At 42.8% G+C, this 21,169-nt stretch overlaps 1 protein-coding gene across 2 annotated transcripts in view; it reads right to left on the bottom strand.

The window, feature by feature from the left end:
• Chek2 (checkpoint kinase 2) overlaps window positions 1–21,167 on the bottom strand; it is a 31,541-nt gene extending 10,374 nt beyond the window's left edge. Inside the window, exons 1-9 of one of the 2 annotated variants that reach the window (XR_007210434.1) lie at window positions 21,084–21,167; window positions 18,038–18,347; window positions 13,093–13,217; window positions 12,833–12,980; window positions 9,963–10,053; window positions 8,049–8,157; window positions 5,112–5,165; window positions 2,363–2,424; window positions 1,475–1,574 (exon numbers count right to left, since the gene is read on the bottom strand). Coding sequence is in view for 1 of the 2 variants with exons in the window: in XM_048342720.1 (XP_048198677.1) it covers window positions 1,475–1,574; window positions 2,363–2,424; window positions 5,112–5,165; window positions 8,049–8,157; window positions 9,963–10,053; window positions 12,833–12,980; window positions 13,093–13,217; window positions 18,038–18,341 (993 nt within the window). In the remaining variant the exon portion in view is untranslated. The remainder of the gene's footprint in view (window positions 1–1,474; window positions 1,575–2,362; window positions 2,425–5,111; window positions 5,166–8,048; window positions 8,158–9,962; window positions 10,054–12,832; window positions 12,981–13,092; window positions 13,218–18,037; window positions 18,348–21,083) is intronic. The other variant, XM_048342720.1, reaches the window with a different exon arrangement.
• Between the last annotated feature and the right edge of the window lie 2 nt (window positions 21,168–21,169).

The raw sequence follows: 21,169 nt of genomic DNA, 5'->3' as shown, positions 1-21,169 counted from the left end.
TAGAACTGTTAGCTATATTATGTACAACCACAATCTTCAAAATCATAGAGAACTGCTGAGTAAACAACAAGCATTTAAATGTGTGAATTTTTGTTTTGTTTTTGTGCCAGTCCTGGGGGCTTGAACTCAGGTCCTGAGCACTGTCCCTGGCTTCTTTTTGCTCAAGGCTAGCTAGCACTCTACCACTTGAGCCACAGTACCACTTTCAGCTTTTTCTGTTTATGTGGTGCTAAGGAATCAAAGACAGGGCTTCATGCATGCTAGGCAAGCACTCTACTGCTAAGCCACATTTTCAGTCCCCTAAGCAAAATTTTGTTCAAGCCTAGTGCTATATCACTTGAGCCACAACTCCATTTCCAGCTTTTTGGCAGTTAAGTAGAGATAAGTCTCATAGACTTTCCTGTGTAGAGTGGCTTTGAACTGAAATCCTCAGATCTCAGCCTCCTAAGTAGCTAGTAGTATTGGCGTAAGCCACTGGCACCTGGCATTTGGTTTTGGTTTTTTTTGCCAGTCCTGGGCCTTGGACTCAGGGCCTGAGCACTGTCCCTGGCCTCTTCCCACTCAAGGCTAGCACTCTGCCACTTGAGCCACAGCACCGCTTCTGGCCGTTTTCTGTATATGTGGTGCTGGGGAATCAAACCTAGGGCCTCGTGTATCCGAGGCAGGCACTCTTGCCACTAGGCTATATCCCCAGCCCTGGCATTTGGTTTTTTAACCATTTGGTTTTTTAAACATACACACACACACACACACACACACACACACACACACACACATACACACACACACACACACGAGCCAGATGTGGTGGTGGACACCTGTAATCTTAGGACTAAGGGAAATTGAGAAAGGAAGATTGAAAGTTCAAGGCCAGGCTGGCCTTGGCTAAGTAGTCAATAATGATTATTCTAATCACCCCAACTTGTCAGCCTTGCCCTCCAGCTTAGGGACAGGTAAGTGAAATAATCAATGACTTCCAGAAAGACTTCCAAGCCAAAGAGAGGAGTCATGGGACTGTTTATTCCTCTGCCACATTTTCTATCTCTTAATTTCAAAAGCGAAGGCTTTGTCATCTGAGTCAAAGAGGTAAAATGTTTTTTCCAAGGACAGAACAACATACAACATCTGATTTGTGTTTTAATTCCCAAGCCCTCAGTTTCCATCTAACTTGGAGAGTGATTCACCTAACAAAGAGTAGGCTGCCCAAAGTATTATTGAGCCAGGTGCCAGTGGCTCATACTACAAACCTAGCTACTGAAGAGGCTGAGATCTGAGGATAGTGGTTCAAGGCCAGCCCAGGCAGGAAGGTTCATGAAACTTTTACCTCCAATTAATCACCAGAAAACAGGAAATGGTGCTGTGGCTCAGGCAGTAGAGTGCTAGCCTTGAGTTGAAATGCTCAGGGACAGCACCCAGGCCCAGAGTTCAAGTCCCACAACCAACAACAACAAAAAGTACTATAAACTCCCCTTACCTGTACAGCCAAGAGCATCTGGTAAAAATAGAGTTTACATGTGGCTTCTCTTAGGCGTTTATTTCCTACTACCCTGTCAAACAGCTCTCCTCCTTCCATCCTAAAACACACAAACAAAGTAGGCCATTTGTTCCTGGAAGAAAATTCCCTCAGATGGAAAATAACACACAAGGAAAACAAAGTCACGGAGGCAAGCAAATGGGGCTGGGGGTGTAGCTCAGTGGTAGAGCACTTGCCTGACATGCAGGAGGCCCTCCTGGGTTCCATCCCAACATTGTTGACTATGGAATCTTAGTGGTCAATCTGTATGGTTAAGCAGATTACCATTTGCCAGCCAGAAACAAAGCATTCCCTGCTTGTCACGACAGCCACTCCCAGAAACACTGCAGATTTATGCAGAACAGACATTAAGACCGGCCACTCCCAGGAATGAGGCAGGAAGCTATTGTGGTGACACCGAATACAAAGGGACATTGTGGTCATCACAAGGAGTCTGCATGTGGAACTATCATTATGACCATTATTCGCTGCATTTAACACTAAGAAAATGCAACTCAGGGAGGTTTCTGTGTGTGGTCAGCTAACCATGAGCTGAGATGGAGTTCGAAGCCCAGCCTCAGACACAGGGACTGGAATTACTTTCTACCTCCTCTGGAAACAGAAGGCTTTTAGAATTGGTATTAACTTTCCCTCCTCCATACACACTCTCTCTCTCTCTCTCTCTGTCTCTTTCTCTCTCTCTGTCTCTTCCCCCGCCCCACTGTGGGCCTAACCACTACAAAAATAGACAGTGAGTAGCCCCAGCATGAAAAAGGAGTAGGCCTATATTCAATTCTTTCCTGGCTTCTAAACACATACAAACATAAATTCAAAATGTCAACTACTTACAACTCCAAAACAATGTAATAATCTTCTGCATCAAAAAAGTTTTTAATCTTGATGATGCATGGCTAAAACAGAAAAGAAAGAAGGGAAAATAGTGAGAAACTCCAAAAGGAAAACCCACAAAAGCCACAGCGTTTAAGATATAAGCCCACAGGGGATCAGGAAGGCCAAGATCAAGCATTTGGCCCTCCATCATTAGAAGCTTTAAAGCTGAAGCACAGCAGAAAGCAAGTGGAAGTCCAGCTGCTGCCTAGATGAAAACACAAAAGTAACATTGTACCATACCATGTCAGTAAGGGGTGACTTCATGTTTTATATGTGAAAGTCCTACGTAGGAATGAAGGCTGACTAAGTAGCCCAGGCTGGCCTAGAACTCACAATCCTCCCACCTCGACCTCAGCAGGTGACAAGTTCAAAGTTGAGTGACAAGTTCAAAGCTATTCATTTATTGGCATGTTTTATAATTTAAATTTGTCATGTATTGTTTTACATGTGTCAGGTGTTATATAAGTTAAAAAATATTTTAAAAAAGGAAAGGTGCCAGGTGCTAGTGGCTCAAGCCTGTAATTCGAGCTACTCGGGAGGTTGATATCTGAAGATCGAGGTTCAAAGCTAGCCCAAGCAGAAAAACTGTGAGATCCTTCTCTTTAACCACAAAAAGCCAGAAGTGGAGCTGTGGTAGGAAGAAGGAAGGGAGGGAGAGAAGGAGGGAGGGAGGGAGGGAGGGAGGGAGGGAGGGAGGGAGGGAGGGAGGGAGGGAGGGAGGGCTGGGAATGTGGCCTACTGGTTGAAGCCCTGAATTCAACTCTCAGCACCAAATATACAGAAATAGCTGGAAGTGGTGCTGTGGCTCAAGTGGTAGAGTACTAGCCTTGAGCAAAAAGAAGCCAGGGACGGTGCTCAGGCCACAGGACTGGCAAAAAAGGACAAGGAGGAAGAGAAGAAAGAGGAGGAAAAGGAGAAAGAAGAGGAGCAGAAGGAGAAGGAGGAGGAGGAAGAGGAGGAGATGGAGGAAGAGGAGGGAGAGGAAAAGAGGGAGGGTGGGAAGGACGGAGGGAAGGAAGGAGGAAGGGACAGAGGGACAAAAGGACGGGGGCATGGAGGGACAGAAGAGAGAGCACAAAGAGAGAAAGCAAGAGGAAAGAAACCTTCGGCCCCTTGTTACCTAAGGCCTACTTCTCAGTCAAGCTTATCACCAGGCCCATCAGGATCCAGCCTCATCAAAGCCAGGTGACAGAAAAGGGATGGGAGCCCAGGTCCATGAAACCCACTAGACTGAAGTAATTGTGAGGGGTGGGCTGTACAGCTCCATCTTGTTGACAACTGTCAGGGCCTAGAAAACAGCCTGGCCCACTTGAACTAGCAGACTCCACAGGCCAATGGCTTGAGCCACAAAAAAGAAAAAAAAAAGAATCTACAAATTTTCCCCAAACATCCTAATGCACTCATGGAATGAATTCCCACAGGTTCCAGGTGCCCTTACACCTTAAAATTCCTTTTTTTTTTTTTTTTTTTTGCCAGTCCTGGTGCTTGGACTCAGGGCCTGAGCACTATCCCTGGCTTCCTTTCGCTCAAGGCTAGCACTCTGCCACTTGAGCCACAGCGCCACTTCTGGCCGTTTCCCATATATGTGGTGCTGAGGAATCGAACGCAGGGCTTCAAGTATACGAGGCAAGCGCTCTTGCCACTAGGCCATATTCCCAGCCCCTAAAATTCCTTTCTTAGGGAGGAAGGGAGGTATCTATATTGCTGTCTAGCACTGGACACTGAATTTGTACATATGTTACACTTGGGGATCCTCTGGCAGAGAAAATTCTCTTGAGGTTTCTCACTATTTACCTTCAGGGTTTTGTTGTTTTTGCTTTGTTTTCTAGTTTAGAGGATTTACTCTTTAAAGAGTCCCCCTAGGGGCTGGGAATATTGCCTAGTGGCAAGAGTGCTTGCCTTGTATACATGAAGCCCTGGGTTCAAGTCCCCAGCACCACATATATAGAAAATGGCCAGAAGTGGCGCTGTGGCTCAAGTGGCAGAGTGCTAGCCTTGAGCAAAAAGAAGACAGGGACAGTGCTCAGGCCCTGAGTCCAAGCCCAGGACTGGCAAAAATAAATAAATAAATAAAATTTAAAAAAATAAAGAGTCCCCCTAGTCATTGAGAATAAAAAAAGAACTGGCAAACAAGAATGTACAGCTCAGGAGCTGAAGGGCAGCCTATCCAACATGGAACTTGGCAAATTCAGGAAGAAGTTGCCATGAAATCAGAAGAAGCCAAGCAGGGAGGCTAGCCGCTCAGCAATCACAGCCAGCGGGCTCCTCATGTTGTCTGGGTTTATCAGGCCCATTAAGCTCTAAAGGAGCTGTGGAAACAATAGAATTAAAACCAGTGATTTCAGGGCTGGGAATATGGCCTAGTGGCAAGAGTGCTTGCCTCATATACATGAAGCCCTGGGTTTGATTCCTCAGCAATATATATAACAGCCAGAAGTGGAGCTGTGGCTCAAGTGATAGAGTGCTAGACTTGAACAAAAAGAAGCCTGGGGCAGTGCTCAGGCCCTGAGTTCAGTTATTTCATTCTCAGTTTCTACTTGTTCTTAGAGTGACTCCTCTAAGCTAAGTGACAGCAGGGCATGTGTGTATATGGGTATACATGCATACAAAGGAACCCAGTTTAATACTAGTTTCATTACACTGAAATGCTATACCCTATTCTCATATCTTGAGATATACACTAAGTATTTTAGCAATAAATACTTACATGATTTAGTTTTTTCAAAATTTCTATTTCAGTTTCAACATTGAGAGCTGAGTCCTATGATAAATGGAATAACAGTGGAACTTATTAATAGCAACAAGAATATGTAATAATAATAGTAATAATATTGAGTATTTTTTTAAGTTTATAGGTAAACTTAGTTGAGTAAAGTCTAAGTGGGCTGGGAATATGGTCCAGTGGCAAGAGTGCTTTGCCTCATATACATGAAGCCCTGGGTTCAATTCCTCAGCACCACATATATAGAAAAGGCCAGAGTTGAAGCTGTGGTTCACATGGCAGAGTGTTAGCTTTGAGCAAAAAGAAGCCAGGGACAGTGCTCAGGCCCTGAGTTCAAGCTCCAGGACTGGCAAAATAAAAAAATAAAAGTCTAAGTTCCAAACCAGGTTCTAGTGAAGAAAAAAAATGAGAAACCAGAGGTCAATAAATACTTACTGAAATAACTTGGTGGAAGTAGAGTATGACTCAAGTGATAAAAGTGCCAGCCTTGAGGGGCTGGGGATATAGCCTAGTGGCAAGAGTGCCTGCCTCGGATACACGAGGCCCTAGGTTCGATTCCCCAGCACCACATATACAGAAAACGGCCAGAAGCGGCGCTGTGGCTCAAGTGGCAGAGTGCTAGCCTTGAGCGGGAAGAAGCCAGGGACAGTGCTCAGGCCCTGAGTCCAAGGCCCAGGACTGGCCAAAAAAAAAAAAAAAAAAAGTGCCAGCCTTGAGCAAAACAGGAAGAGACAGTACAAGGCTCTGTATTCAAACCCCAGTACTGGCACACAAAAAAACTAAAACAAAACCTAATAATATAAGCTGGCAACCAGTGACTCTTGTCTGTAATCTTAGCTACTTTGAAGATCAAAATTCAAAGCCCAGCCCATGCAGGAAAGTTGGTGAGACTCTTCATCTTCAATTAATCACACACAAAAAAGCCAGAAGTGGAGCTATGGCTCAAAGGCCAAAAAGCTCAGGTATAAGTACCCAGTGCTGAGTTCAAGGAGCAGTACCATCACTAAAAAAAGGAATGAAAACCATGGACAAAAAGGTGCTTAATTAAACTACATTAAAAAAAGTCAACTCAAATTTCCAATAATTAGCAGACACAAGTTAAACTATTACAATCTAACCAGTTTCCTTCAACTCTGAGGACAGCAAGCTTCAGAAAACTAGAGTTGTTCTATCACAATTCCAGAGGATGAATTGAGAAACTCAACTTCAACTTCCCAACTACACCCTCCATGAACGAAGAGGATATAGAATTACATATTTATGTAAAATGGACTCAAGCTAAGAAGCCCCAGATGTTTCATTTTAAAAGCCTGCCTCTTCTGGTAAGCCCTTACTCTCATTACCAAATCAGAGTGTATGTACTCTGTTAACAGAGAGATCTGAAAATGTCAACTAAAAGATTCAAAGAGGGAAATTAAGAAGCAAAACTTCACTGTACATTTTTAACAATCTAGTAGATAATTTGCTTCTCCCCCAAAGGCAAAGCAATCCAGAACCTCAGAGGAGAAGTGAACACAGAAAGGAAATTCCTCCGGCCATGTGACCATGGAATTGTCTAGGGAGGAAAAAAAAAGATCTTTAAGGAATGTCAAAGTATAACAGCCAGAAACAGCTGGCTGCAAAGGAAACTGTGATTAGGGGCTGTGTTTTATATTACTTTGTTAGGTCATGCATGGAAAAACCAATACGTTTGACAACATCACCCATTCAGCAAATGTAATTTTTTTAAATGTTATAAGATGAACAGCTGCTATAGAAACAATGTAAATTTTTCTGTAAGTAAAAGCTGGGAATGTAGCCTACCAGGAATGGGGCCCTGGGTTTGATCACCAGTATCACAAAAAAGATTTAGAACTTAAAAAATAAAATAAATAAATAAAATAAACATCTAGAGTAGGCACTGGGGGGTTATACCTGTAATTCTAGTTATTCAAGAGGCTGAGTTCTGAGGATCACATTTCAATGTCAGTCCAGACAGGAAAATCAGTGAGATTCCTATCTCCAATTAACCACCAAAAAGCCAGAAGTAAATCTGGGACATGAGCCCTGAGAGAAAAAGTTAAAAGACAGCTATGCCCAGTGGCTAACACCTGTAATTCTAGCTACTCAGGAGGTTAAGACCTGAGTGAGGATTGCCATTCAAAGTCAGCCTGGGCAGGAAGGTACATAAGACTCTTACCTCCAATTAACCACCAAAAATTCAGAAGTGGAGCTGTAGCTCAAGTGATAGAATATGGCCTAGTGGTATAGTGCTTGCCTGATATACGTGAAGCCCTGGGTTCAATTCCTCAACACCACACACACTTTTAGGCAGAAATGGTGCTGTGGCTCAAAGTGGTAGAGCGCTAGCCTTGAGCAAAAGCAAACCAGAGACAGTGCTCAGGCCCTGAGTTCAAGCCCCAGGACTGGCAAAAAAGGAAAAAAAAAAAAAAAAAAAAAAGAACAGCACCTAGACCTTGAGTTTAAGATGCAGTACCAAGCACAAGAAAAAAAAAAAAGGCAGAATGCCAAGCTATATATGCAATATGATTTCAACCAACTAAAGACATGAAATTGTATGAACCAAGACTAGAAGGGAAAGAGAAACTGAAAACAACTGTTGGGGTTAATAGTGGCAGGATTATGACTGCACTTCTTCCTTTCTGAATACCTTTCAATTATTGTAAAAAGTCTTATAACATTTTGAACTGGAGGAAATAAAGAACATTTTCTTGCTATATACACTAAGATGGACAAATATTTGTGAAACCAAATTACCTGTAAATGAGTTTCTTGGTGAATCAAAGGATACTTATAATTTTAAATGCAAATCTTTTCAGTGATTTTTTTTTGCTATTCATAAATGATTATATTGGAGCTTCAGTCAAGTTTTCCTGAGGCTGAGAAGAAATGTAAAAAAAGAAACAAAAAACGAGTACTTACAGCTTCTCCCAAAGAGCTAATAGCAAATTTCCTTTTGCTGATGATCTTTATGGCTACTTTCTTACATGTTTTCCTTTCAAAACCCAGTTTTACCTCTCCACATGCACCACTAGAGAGAAAAACACAGTGATTCTCAGACTGATTTGTTTTGTTAGTAGTGGAATTTGAACTCAGGACCTCACATGTGTTAGGCAGGTACTCTACCACTGAGCCACTTCTCCCTGTATACTTTGAGATAGGGTCTCACTTGCTGCCCATGCATATTCCCTGACAGTGATATACCTACCCTTCAGGCGTTCCATAAAAGCTGGATGACAGGTACAAGCAGCTAGGTCCATGCCCAACTTTCCCCTTGAGATGGATAAGTCTTTTCTCCCCAGGCTAACCTGGAACTTCAGTCTTCCCAATCTCAGTCTCCTAGGTAGTTTAAGATTACGGGGGGGGGGGGGGGGGGGTGTGTGTGTGTGTGTGGGTGTGTGTGTGTGTGTGTGTGTGTGTGTGTGTGTGTGTGTGTCTGTGTGTGTCTGTGTGTGTCTGTGTGTCTCTGTGTGTCTCTGTGTGTGTCTGTGTCTGTGTCTGTGTCTGTGTCTGTCTGTGTCTGTGTCTGTCTGTCTGTCTGTCTGTCTGTCTGTCTGTCCCAGTTCTGGGGCTTTAACTCAGGACCTGGGTGCTGTCCCTGAATTATTATTGTTATTATTATTTATTTTTTTTTGCCAGTCCTGGGACTTAACTCAGGGCCTGAGTGTCTTTGTGCTCAAGGCTAGCACTCAGCCCTGTACCATTTCTGGCTTTTCTGAGTAGTTTATTAGAGATAAGAGTCTCAGACTTTTCTGCTTGGACTGGCTTGGAATGCAATCCTCAGATCTCAATCTCCTGAGTAGCTAGGATTGCAGGCATGGGCTACTAACATCCAGCTTTTTTTTTTTTTAAAGCACTTTTGCTCAAGGGTAGTGCTCTACCACTCTGGGCCAAAGGTCCACTTCCACTTTTCTGATGGTTAAATGAAGATAAGAATCTCACGGATTTTCCTTTTCCTGGGCTGGCTTTGAACCTCAAGCCTCAGATTTCAGCTTCCTGAGGAGGTAGGACTACAAGTGTGAGCGTGGCGCACACCCATTTCCCAAGCCCATCAGCTGGAAGCCAAGCCCCTAGTATATGAGGCTGAGGGGGACAGTGTACTGTCTAATTGTAATATGCAGTAACCTTGTATTCTGATAAGTGGCACAAAATGCTGTGTAGTAGACTATAGTGATGGTTTCACAATCCTGTGGATGCACTAATAATCATTAAGTTGTCTTTTTTTTCTTTTTTCTTTTCTTTTTTGCTAATGCTGGAGATAGAACACAGGGTATTACACTACATTGTACATTTGAGAGGAAATTAAGCCAGGCACAGGAGGCTCCACCTATAATCCTAGCTACTCAAGAGGCTGAGATTTGAGGATTGTAGTTTGAAGCCAGCCCAGGCAGAAATGTCCATGAGACTTTTTGTTGGTTTGCTCATGTTGTTGGTTTGCTTATGTTGCTTACTGAGGAGTTGAACCCAGGGCCTTATGCATGCAAGGCAAGCACTCTACCACCACTAAGCCACATTCCCAGCCTCATGAGACTTTTATCTCCAGTAACTACTCAGAAAAAGCTGGAAATGGTACTGTGGTTCAAATGGTAGAGTACTACCTAGCCTTGAGCGAAATAAGCTCAGGGACCACTTCCAGGCCCAGAGTTCAAGCCACAAGACCAGCAAAAGAAGGGGGAAGGGGAATTAAGTTGCAGGTGAAAATCAGTGGTACAGCACTTACCCATGTAGCCACTTTATAAATAAAAATGAATATTATAATATCAAGTTATAAAAACTAACCAATGACAAATGAGTTCAGAAAAAAATGTGTAACTTGTAAAAGGAAAAATAACTTACCTTCCAAGAGTTTTTGACACGATGTAGTCATCTCTTAACTCCTTAGGATAAACTGACTGATCATCCACGGTCAGATCAAAAAATACGAAAACTAAGAAGAAAAATAGGGCAGAAAATGGGCCAGTTGCCACAGGAAATATAACTTTTAAATTGAATTTAACATGTAACCCTGAAAGGATTAGTCAACAAAGCTAACTAGTATCATAGATAAGTCAAATTTCTTTTTTTTCCTCCCTCTCTCTTTGTGTGTGTGTGTGTGTGTGTGTGTGTGTGTGTGTGTGTGTGTGTGCTAGTCCTGGGACATGAACTCAGAGCCTAGTTAGGCACTGTCCATGAGCTTGTTTTGCTGAAGGTTAACACTCTACCACTTATGTTCTTTTGGTCATTAATTGAAGGTAAGAATTTCATGAACTTTCCTGCCCAGGCAGGCTTCCAATCACAATCCTCAAATCTCAGCCTCCTGAGTAGCTAGGATTACAAGCGTGAGCCACTGGCACCCAGCTAAATTTCACATTTTAATGGAAATACACAAGACTGTTCTATCATTAGTGGGAGAAACCAGCACCATTACTGCTCTTGACATTCATGTACTTCAGAATACTATTCAATTGCAATAAAATACCAAAGGAGATTATCAAAGGCACAGGACCAAAAAGCTGCCTAGGAAAGCTGTTCCTAGGCAAGTCCACATCCCAACAAAAATTAGACCACCACCTGTCTTCATATTAGTATTACTGAGGTGCCAGACTTTGAAGTCAGGCCCCACCACGTGAACCCCATTTTAGAATCGAACCCTGAGCCAATCAGATTTGTACCTGTGTGCTAATCTTGCTTGCACAGCTGATTGTTGTAACCTTGTTCTTTGCCTTTATAAGCCCTGTGTAATCACAGCTCGGGGCTTCCTCCTAACCTCCGCTGTGTCGGTGGGTAGGACGAGGCCCGAGTTGGCAGCTCGTTCAATAAACCCTTGCCTTGCTTTTGCATTTCGGAGTGTCTGAATCTTGGTGGTCTTCTTGGGGGTGGTCTTGCAACTTGGCACAACATTACTATCTTCTCCCAGGCACTTGTACAATTACATGTCTTATAGTACAAACTAACTATCTTAAGCTTCTTCAGAAAGTTAAACAAATAGCATTGTCTTAACATATCCCTGTTATCTACCCAATTGTTAGGCTCTAAGATAAAAGGAAAAAAAAAAATTCCCGGAGCCAACAACTCACATCTGTAATCCTAGCTACTCAGGAGGCTGAGAACTGAAAAATCACATGCCAAGTCAGCCCAGGGACAGTCCAAAAGACTCCAACTCACCAGCAAAATACAAGACTGGAAGCAGGGTTCAAGGTAGAGCACCAGCCATGAGCAAGAATGTGAGGCCCTTGAGTTCAAGCCTGGGTACTGACAAAAAAAAAAAAAAAAATCTACAGAAGAACTACAAATTCAATAACCTAACCACACAATTTGGGCCAATTACTAAACACTTCAAGCCAGGAATAATTGTACAGGTACTTTCTAGCCTCTGATTCCAGTGACATGGGAGAATCCATGAATGTGAGCTCTGAATTATGTATCTTTCCCAAACTTCAAAGTCTGATTCATTCAGAAGAGGGAAACTCAGTTGCTTAAATGTGTATGTCAAGCTTGACTTTTAACTCTCTAAGACATTATGTGGTTGTTTTAGGAGTTTTTTTATCTTTTAATGCAGGGTCCTATGTAGTACATTCTGGCCCTTGAACTCAAAATCGTCCTGCCTCAGCCGCCTAAAACTGGAATTACAAGTGTATGCCACCATGCTCAGCTTTTTTCAGTTGTTCTTTCTAGATTTTGACCTGAATAACTGATTGCTTTAAATATGTATTCATACATTTTTACATATTTGTAAAATGCTGCCTGATAATGACAGTGAACATCTGTTTCCCCAGAGATTCAAGAGAGCGGAGGGTTGGGGGTGGGGCCCATTGGCAAAGCATTTGCCTGCCACGTGAGATACTCAGGAGAGTAAAAGGGAAAAGGGTGAGACTGAAAACTCAGATATATTCACATCCTGGGATATAAAAGAAGCTTAATAAGTGTACATCAAAATTGAATGCGCAAAGAAATGAAGGGAAAAATAAGGGATGGAAGACAAGAGGGAAAAAAGTGGGGAAAAGGCAGGAAGGGAGGGAGAATGAATTAAATTAGTAGCCTGAAACACCTCACAAATACCTAATACTGATGTGTATAAACAATCTATCAATGAACTAAAATCAACATAATTTAATTGACAGTATATGGCTTTAAATAAAATCAATCAAATCTATTAAACCTAAAAATAAGACTTTCTGGATACAAGTTTTTATTTTTAATTAGTTGCTTTATTTTGTTTTACTTATTTCATTGGTGGTATTCGGGTTTGAACTCAGGGTCTCTCATTTGCTAGGAAGACATTCTACGCTTAAACCATACCTCTTTTTGCTTTCAGCTATTTTTCATAGAAGGTCTCCTGGGTTTTTGTTTTATTTTGTTTTCCAAGGGTCAGCCTGGACCACGATCCTCCTACCTGTACCTCCAAAACTGCAGGATCCACACATATGAACACCGTGCCTGGCATGTTTGTCAAGACAGGGGTATCCACAGTGTTTTTCCTAGGCGAATCTTGAACTGCAAACTTCTCAATCTCTGCCTCCAAAGTATCTGGAATTAAAGGCATCTAGGGTATACCCTGCCCTAGATACAACTTTTTCATAACTCAATATATAACTAAGACACCAAAGTTAGATCTTAAGTATCAACTTACTTAATTTTACTCATTTAAGTCATATGCCAAAAGGACAAAGTCACTTCTCCTTTCACATAAGAGCTTTTTTAATTCAGTAGCCATAAGATAAGATTACCTTTATTTCTACATAGTGAAAGTGCAATTTCAGAGTTGTTACTCAAAGGGCGGCATTTTCCTTTCCCTACAAGTTCTGTATTTACAAAGGTTCCGTTCCCACTGTGATCTTCTATGTATGCGATATAGGAGTTTTTAGGACCCATTTCCTGAAAGAGAATATTTTATTTCCAAGTTTTAACAGCAGAGACTTTATAGAAGGAAGATACCCAAGAGCCCTCAGTTCTCCCAAACCCAAATCAATGGGCACTGGTGACCTACCCTGAAAATCCGGAAGTGTTTCTTGCTATAGGTCCGGTACTTATCTGATCTTTTCAAGAGTGGTTCATCAAAGCAATATTCACAGCTTTTATCCCTCCCAAACCAGTAGCTGTCGTTAACGCAGTCTGGAATAGGAAAGCACATGTCAGGGACTATTGAATTTCATGTACCATATACCTTTCAGACTATGAAAATCTACAGGAAGAAAACAGCCTGAAAGGGCCATCACAATTATAGGTTTGATTACCAAGATTTTTTTTTTTCACCAGTCATGAGGCTTGAACTCAGGGCTTTGGTGCTGCCCCTGAGCTCTTTTGCTCAAGGCTAGCACTCTACCACTTTGAGCCACAGCACCACTTCTCGTTTTTGAGTGGTTAATTGGGAGATAAGAGTCTCACTGAGGGGCTGGGAATATGGCCTAGTGGCAAGAGTGCTTGCCTCCTACACATGAAGCTCTGGGTTTGATTCCCCAGCACCACATATATGGAAAACGGCCAGAAGGGGCGCTGTGGCTCAGGTGGCAGAGTGCTAGCCTTGAGCTGAAAGAAGCCAGGATGGTGAGTCCAAGGCCCCGGACTGGCCAAAAAAAAAAAAGAGTCTCACTGAGCCAGTTGTGGCTAAGGCCTCAGAAGCCTGATATTTGAGGATCACAGCTCAAAACCAGCCCCCATAGGAAGGGCAGGAAAGTCCGTGAGACTCTTATCTCCAATTAACCACCAGAAAACCAGAAGTGGTACTGTGGCTCAAGTGGCAGAGTACTAGCTTTGAGCTGAACCACTCAGTGACAGCACGCAGGCCCAGAGTACAAACACCAAGACCAGCAAAAAAAAAAAAAAAAAAAACAGTCTCACTGGGACTTTTCTGCCCAGGCTAGCTTTGAACCATGATCCTCAGATCTTAGCCTCCTGAATAGTTCTGATTACAGGTGTGAGCCACCAGTGCCTAGCTACAATTACCAAGATTTTTTTTTTTTCCAGTCCTGAGGCTTGAACTCAGGGACTGAGCACTGTCCCTGGCTTCCTTTTGCTCAAGGCTAGCACTCTACCACTTGAGCCACAGCGCAACTTCTGGCTTTTTCTATATATATGGTGCTGAGGAATCGAACTCAGGACTTTGTGCATGCTAGGCAAGCATTCTACCGCTAAACCACATTCCCAGCTCTCGAGATTTTTTTTTTTTTTTTTGGCCAGTCCTGGGCTTTGGACTCAGGGCCTGAGCACTGTCCCTGGCTTCTTCCCGCTCAAGGCTAGCACTCTGCCACTTGAGCCACAGCGCCACTTCTGGCCGTTTTCTGTATATGTGGTGCTGGGGAATCGAACCCAGGGCCTCGTGTATCCGAGGCAGGCACTCTTGCCACTAGGCCATATCCCCAGCCCTCGAGATTTTTTTAAGAGTAAAAATTAGGAGGGTGGTTTTGTGATGTAGCATAGCTCAAGCTTTCAGTTTAATATCCAAGCACAAACTGGAAGCATGGCCGAAGTGGTAAGAGTGCCAGATTATGAGAGTGGGGTCTGAGTGCAGGCCTCAGTATATGCACATTTAAGAAAAAGGAGGCTGGGAATATGACTTAGTGGTAGAGTGCTTGCCTTGCATGCATGAAGCCCTGGGTTCAATTCTTCACCACATAAACAGAAAAAGCCAGAAGTGGCTCTGTGGCTCAAGTGGTAGAGTGTTAGCCTTGGTAGAGTGCTAGCCTTGAGCAAAAAGAAGCCAGGGACACTGCTCAGGCCCTGAGTCCAAGACCCAGGACTGGCAAAAAAAAAAAAAAAGAAAGAAAGAAAGAGAAGAAGAGAGAGAGGAAGGGAGGAAGAGGGAGGGAGGTAGGGGGAGGGAGATAGAGAGAGAAAGGAAGAAAGAGGTGAACAAATGCAATTATGCTATTCAGTTTATACTAAGTGCAAAATGAACTATATAAACTGGGGGACACAGTGATTTTGTCTAAAAAAGAAATGTATTCATTACTTATGAAATTGTCCAACACCTTAATATAACAGTAAAATTATATATTTTTTAAAAGCCTAGCACCAATGGCTAGGCTCACCAATGGCTCATGCCTGTAATCCTAGCTACTCAGGAGGCTGAGATCTGAGGATTAGGATTCAAAAGCCAGCCTTGGAAGAAAAGATCGTGAGATTTCCAATTAACCACTAAAAACCAGAAGTAGCCAGGCACTGGTGGCTCACACCTATAATCCTAGCTACTCAGGAGGCTGAGATCTGAGGATAGTGGTTCAAAGGCAGCCCAGGCAGAAAAGTTTGTAATACTCCTTGTTCTTCCCAAACCTTTTGGAGAAATAAGCCCTCTTGACATGAGGCCAACAAATGCTGACACTAAAACCAGAATAAAAACATCACAAAAATGGCTCAAGTGGTAGAACAAAAGCCTTGAGCTGAAGACCTCAGCAACAGTGCCCAGGCCCAGAGTTCAAGCCCCATGACCAACAAAAAAAAAAAAAAAAAAGGAAAAGAAAATCACAAAAACTACAAACCAGGGCTGGGAATGTGGCTTAGCTTGCCTAACATACATGAAGCCCTGGGTTCCATTCCTCAGCACCACATGACAGAAAAAGCTGGAAATGGTGCTGTGGCTCAAGTGGCAGACTGCTAGCCTTGAGCAAAAGGAAGCCAGGGGCAGTGTTCAGGCCCTGAGTTCAAGCGTCAGAACTGGCAAAAAAACACACAACAAAAACTACAAACCAAAATGTCTTATAAATGCAGATACAATAATCATCAACAAAATAGCAGTCAACTACATCTAGCAATGTCCTTTTCTTAAAAAAGAGAGAGAGAGATCTAGATGTGCACAAGGCTATATAGCCCTAGCTGTTCTGGAGGCTGAAGCAAGAGGATCATCTGAGCTCACAAATTCAAGATCAATTTGGGCAAGACATCATCTCAAATATATGCTATATGTATGTATGAAGCAGGATAGATGAAAGAAAAATGAGGAATGGTCAGCTTACTGTAAATACAGGAGATATTCCTCTGTGTACTTCCCTTAAGATTAAGGGAACAAAGTCGTTTTAGGGGAAATAAAGCCGGATAACTTAAGGAAACCGAGGTCTGGTGAAGGCAACTCAGTAATATGGCATTTAGAAACACAGAGGAGCCATCTTTGCTTCAAAGAGAGACAACAAGAAGCATTCCTTCCTGAGGGATGCATTCCTCACCCCAAGAATTTATACTTGTCTTACAGAATGTATGCCTTCCTGAGAGAAAAGCCTTCCCTAAACTTAAGCCACCTCCTCCAAAATGCAGGATAGCAGGGTGCCTCCTTATCTCAAGATAAGGGTCTGATTTATGGCAGAATGAATTCTTACCTGGAAACTCAAAAAATAACACCAGGTGTGATTAGAGCAAAAATCAACCACCTGCCTAGCATGCATGAAACCCTGGGTTCGATTCCTCAGTACCATATAAACAGAAAAAGCCAGAAGTGGCACAATGGCTGAAGTGGTAGAATGCTAGCCTTGAGCAAAAAAGAAGCCAGGGGCAGTGCTGAGGCCCTGAGTCCAAACCCCAGGACTGGCAAAAACAAACAAACAAAAACCAGCCACCTATCTTTACATAACTTTGAAGCCAGACCCCCTGCCTTTACCACATAAATACCCCAACAGATCAAGGAGCTGAGTGTCACTCTCTGTGTTCATGTCTCTGTGTGTCTGTTTGTCTCTCTATGTCTCTTTCCCTTTGATAGCACCCACACTCTGCTAGTGTGTGCCCCTGCCCTTCTGTTTGTCTGCTTGCCAGCTTGTTTATTTACTCAATAAACTCTGCCAAGTTTTCTTACCATTGTAACTTGTCCAGAAATTCTTTTTTTTTTTTTTTGCCAGTCCTGGGCCTTAGACTCAGGGCCTGAGCACTGTCCCTGGCTTCTTTTTGCTCAAGGCTAGCACTCTGCCACTTGAGCCACATAGCCACTTCTGGCCGTTTTCTATATATGTGGTGCTGGGGAATGGAACCCAGGGCTTCATATATACGAAGCAAACACTCTTGCCACTAGGCCATATTCCCAGCCCTGTCCACAAATTCTTATTCTACAATGGAGTCAAGGACCCTACGTGAAGAGTTCCTACATTTAATGGGAAGCTCCACTAAACCTCGCACCTCCATCTGGTGAAATGTACACACACACACACACACACACACACACACACCCTGAGGATCAGACCAGGAAAATGTAGTTAATTTAATACCTGAAAAATCAATTAGTTTACCATACAACAATAATCAAATACATGGGAAAAAGCTCACAAGATCATCTCAATAGTCACAATACTCAGAAAAGTAAAAGGGGGCTTTCTCAATTTGAGAAAGGGTACTTACAAAACACCCACAGATATCACCATACTTAGTGGTAGATATGAAAGCTTCCGGACATCAGAAACAAGCCCAAGGATGTTGACTGTTCACTCATCAGAAACAAGCCCAAGGTTGTTGAATGTTCACTCAATTCAACATTCTACTGCACAGGAAATTATATAATACCATTTGTAGCTGAGGGCATGGCTGAGTACCTGCCTAGCAAGCAAGAAGGCTTGAGTTTAAACCCTCATACTACCAAAAAAAAAAAAAATCCTATTTGTATTTGTATATACTAACAATGAAAAAAATTAAAATAAGATTCTGAAAATAATTCCATTCACAAAAGCAAAACTGTACTAAAACACATAGGTAAATTTAACTTAAAAGGTGCCAATTTTGCATTCTGAAAACTACAAAACACTTGAAAAAAAATCAAAAGCCTATACTGTAAAGTCTCCATGGGTATTTACTGAAAGAACAGGTGGGAGGCTGGCTGCCCAACACTGCCTCTTTTGTTTTATCTTGCCTCACCTCCAAACTCCAGACTCATTCCAAGAGTATTCTGAGCTTTATGCTGCAACAACCTTCTAGAATTGTTTTTCTGATTAACACAATTTACTATATATAATCAAAGGTCTTACCAAGATTGGAGAATCCATCCTGAAGGGCCCATAATCGAGCCCAAGGGGCAGAGACAGGCTCCTCCGATTCCTGGTCCTCAGGAATAGAATAGAGTTCCTGAGTGCATACTGTTTCTAAGGAGCTCATGGTCCCAGAGCTGGAGTGTGAAGACTGGCTGGAGGTGGGCGCAGTGCTGGTGGAGGAGCTGGAAGTGCCTTGGGACTGGGAGAAGCCTTGGGACTGTGAACAGGCACTAGAGCCATGGGCCTGGGATGAGGTACTGCCCTGAGACTGTTGACTCTCTGCATCCTTCTCTCGGGACATTATGATCTGAAGAAGTAAATGACCAACAATAAGGTGAGTTTTAAGGAGCAAGACTTAAAGTTTGAGTGCAGAATGAAGAGTGGCTAATGCCCTTGTAATCCTACCTAATCTGAGATCTGAGTGTTGAGGTTTGAAGGGAGCCAGGGCAGAAAACCCTGAAACTCTTCTCTACAACAGAACAGCAAAAAGTCAAAAGTGCAGGTGTGGCTCATGTACTAAGAGTGCCAGCTCTGAGGGAAAAAGCTTAGGGACAGAGACTAGGCCCTGAGCTCAAGCACACGACCAGCACAAAAAAAAAAAAAAAAAAAAAAAAAAGAGGAGGGATGGGACAACAGCATTTATTATTGTTGTCAGACATGGGGCTTGAACTTGGTCTGGGCGCTGTCCCTGAGCTCTTTTTGCTCAAGGCTAGCACTCTTTGTGCCATTGCACCACATCCATTTTTGAGTGGTTTATTTGAGATAAGAGCCTAACGGGGACTTTTCTGCCCAGGCTGGAACTTCGATCCTCAGATCTCAGCCTCCTGAGTAGCTAAGATTTCGAGTCATGTGTCACCAGTGCTTAGCAACAGCAGTATTTTGATGGCTGGAAAACAAACAAAAGAAATAATCCACAGCAAGGGAGCTCTGCAAGAAGTAAAGTCCTTTTTAGGATTTTAATCTCATTGTCCAGACTTAAAGTTGTAGGCTTAGCCTTTTACAAGATCACTTTCAGCAGGACCAGTTTGCTGTCTGGTACCATAAACAACATGGAAAAATACAAAAAGATATTATTTGAAGTGTACAAATAAAAGTAATGAAACTAGGGTGAAAGGAAGGCTCCTAAGAATTTATGTATATTTAAATTTTTTTTTAATTAGGAATTAAGGGCTGGGAATATGGCCTACTGGCAAGAGAGCTTGACTCATACATGAAGCCCTGGGTTCAATTCCCCAGTACCACATATATGGAAAATGGCCAGAAGTGGCACTGTGGCTCAAGGGGCAGAGTGCTAGCCTTGAGCAAAAAGAAGCCAGGGACGGTGCTCAGGCTCTGAGTCCAAGACCCAGGACTGGCAAATAAATAAATAAGGAATTAAACAAACATGTTAATATAACCAACAGTGCATTTAAAGCTTATATACACTTTTTTTAAGGGAAAGAAGAGGAAGAGTCAGGAGGCTGGGAAAGAAGACAGGTAAAAGTAACTCCTCTATCACAGCTGGAAGACAATTTACAGGTTTATAAACAAAGTTATTGAATACTCTCCTTTTATTCCCAAGCAGCTGCCCAGCGTGTAAGAACCAACTCTGGTTGGCTTACCCAAGTTCCAGAACTCCAAAGACACTCAGTCACCTTAAGCAGTATAAAAGACTATTCTCCCAAACAACCCACCTACAGGGCTGGAATAACAGCTTCCTAAGTGGCTTAGAAGCCAGGAAGGAATCTGGAAGGGGACAGACCTAAACAGAAGCTCCCACCCCAAATGACTTTTTTTTCTTTATTGTCAAAGCGAAGTACAGAGGGGTTCCTGTTTCATACATAAGGCAGTGAGTACATTTCTTATCCAACTTGTTACCTCCTCCCTCATTTCCCCCCCACCCCCTCCCAAATGAATTTGTTGGTCACTTTTACTCTTAAAACAGAACCACCAGTATTTAGTCTACTTTCGATTACAACCTAATCCAATTTCCTCCAATCCTCATTCTTCCTCCAACTCTAGGCTTCTAAAGATTATTCCAGAATGACTGCATTTACACAGCTTTCAAGATAAACAAAAGATGTTCTTTAAAAAAAAAAAAAAAGCACAGGAACCTCATGTTTGAGTATCAAAGTCAGGCAGAGCAGTAGCATGCTTGAAGCCCTGGGTTCGATTCTTCAGCACCACTATAAATAGAAAAAGCCAGAAGTGGTAGAGTGCTAACCTGGAGCAAAAGGAAGCTAGGGACAGTGCTCAGGGTCTGAGTTCAAGTGCCAGGACTGGCAAAAAAAATTTTTTTTAAATTTTAAAAAGGTCAGGCTAAAAGTGCAAGGCCCTAAATTCAAGTTCCAGTATGCGCACACACACACACACAGTTTAGAGGAAGACAAGTCTACAGTCAGCTGTTCCTTTAAGTAGCTCACAACTTCCTTGAGCCTGTGCTCTCATCTGAAAACAAACAGATAAGTCATGAGAATTAAATGAAGTGAGACAGATAGGGCTTCTCCCCTTGTAATATACGCTAACTGGAAGCTGCCCTCATAGGAAGGCCCGGAATGAAAAGTAGCCACAGCAAAATTTCAAGGCTATAAAACCTTTGCTTCAAATAGAGTCCCAAGGAAGGCTAGTGCCCTCTTCTCTACCCCCGGGAACCTCACCTCTCACACTTACTTATGGTCACTGGGGACATCCTCCTACCCACCAGGGCTCTCCCAAGTCCCTAGCGCAGGAACTGGGAAGTGTTTGGGGAACTGGATCTAGAGAACGATAACGATTACTAGCATTTCTAGAACTCTTTACAACGTATTTTCTGACTCACACTGAAGACAGCAACTCTGTTCCTTCTCATCCTAAACGGCCTGCCCTACTTCTCAACTCGTAAGGTAACAGGGAAAGTGAGTTAGATGTAACTTTCTAAATGGAAGGAAGAGTAGCCCAGGCACCCCCTCCCCCAACAGCCCAAAAATACATACAAAGAGAAAGTTTGAAAGGTCCCACTTGCAGAAAGCTGAGATCGGGATTCGAACCCCTAACAACCCAGAGAAGTTTTCCACGGATGACTCACCACGCGAGCCCACCTAAGGCCGCAAAGTCTCACAGTTCCAACCAAGCCCAGTGGCGCTAAACCTAAAAATATAAACTCCACCCTCA

The sequence above is a fragment of the Perognathus longimembris genome, chromosome 3 (genome assembly GCF_023159225.1).
Source record: "Perognathus longimembris pacificus isolate PPM17 chromosome 3, ASM2315922v1, whole genome shotgun sequence".
Lineage (NCBI taxonomy): Eukaryota > Metazoa > Chordata > Mammalia > Rodentia > Heteromyidae > Perognathus > Perognathus longimembris.
The sequence above is the reverse complement of the archived record's forward strand: the minus strand, read 5'-3'. Positions and strand labels throughout refer to the sequence as shown.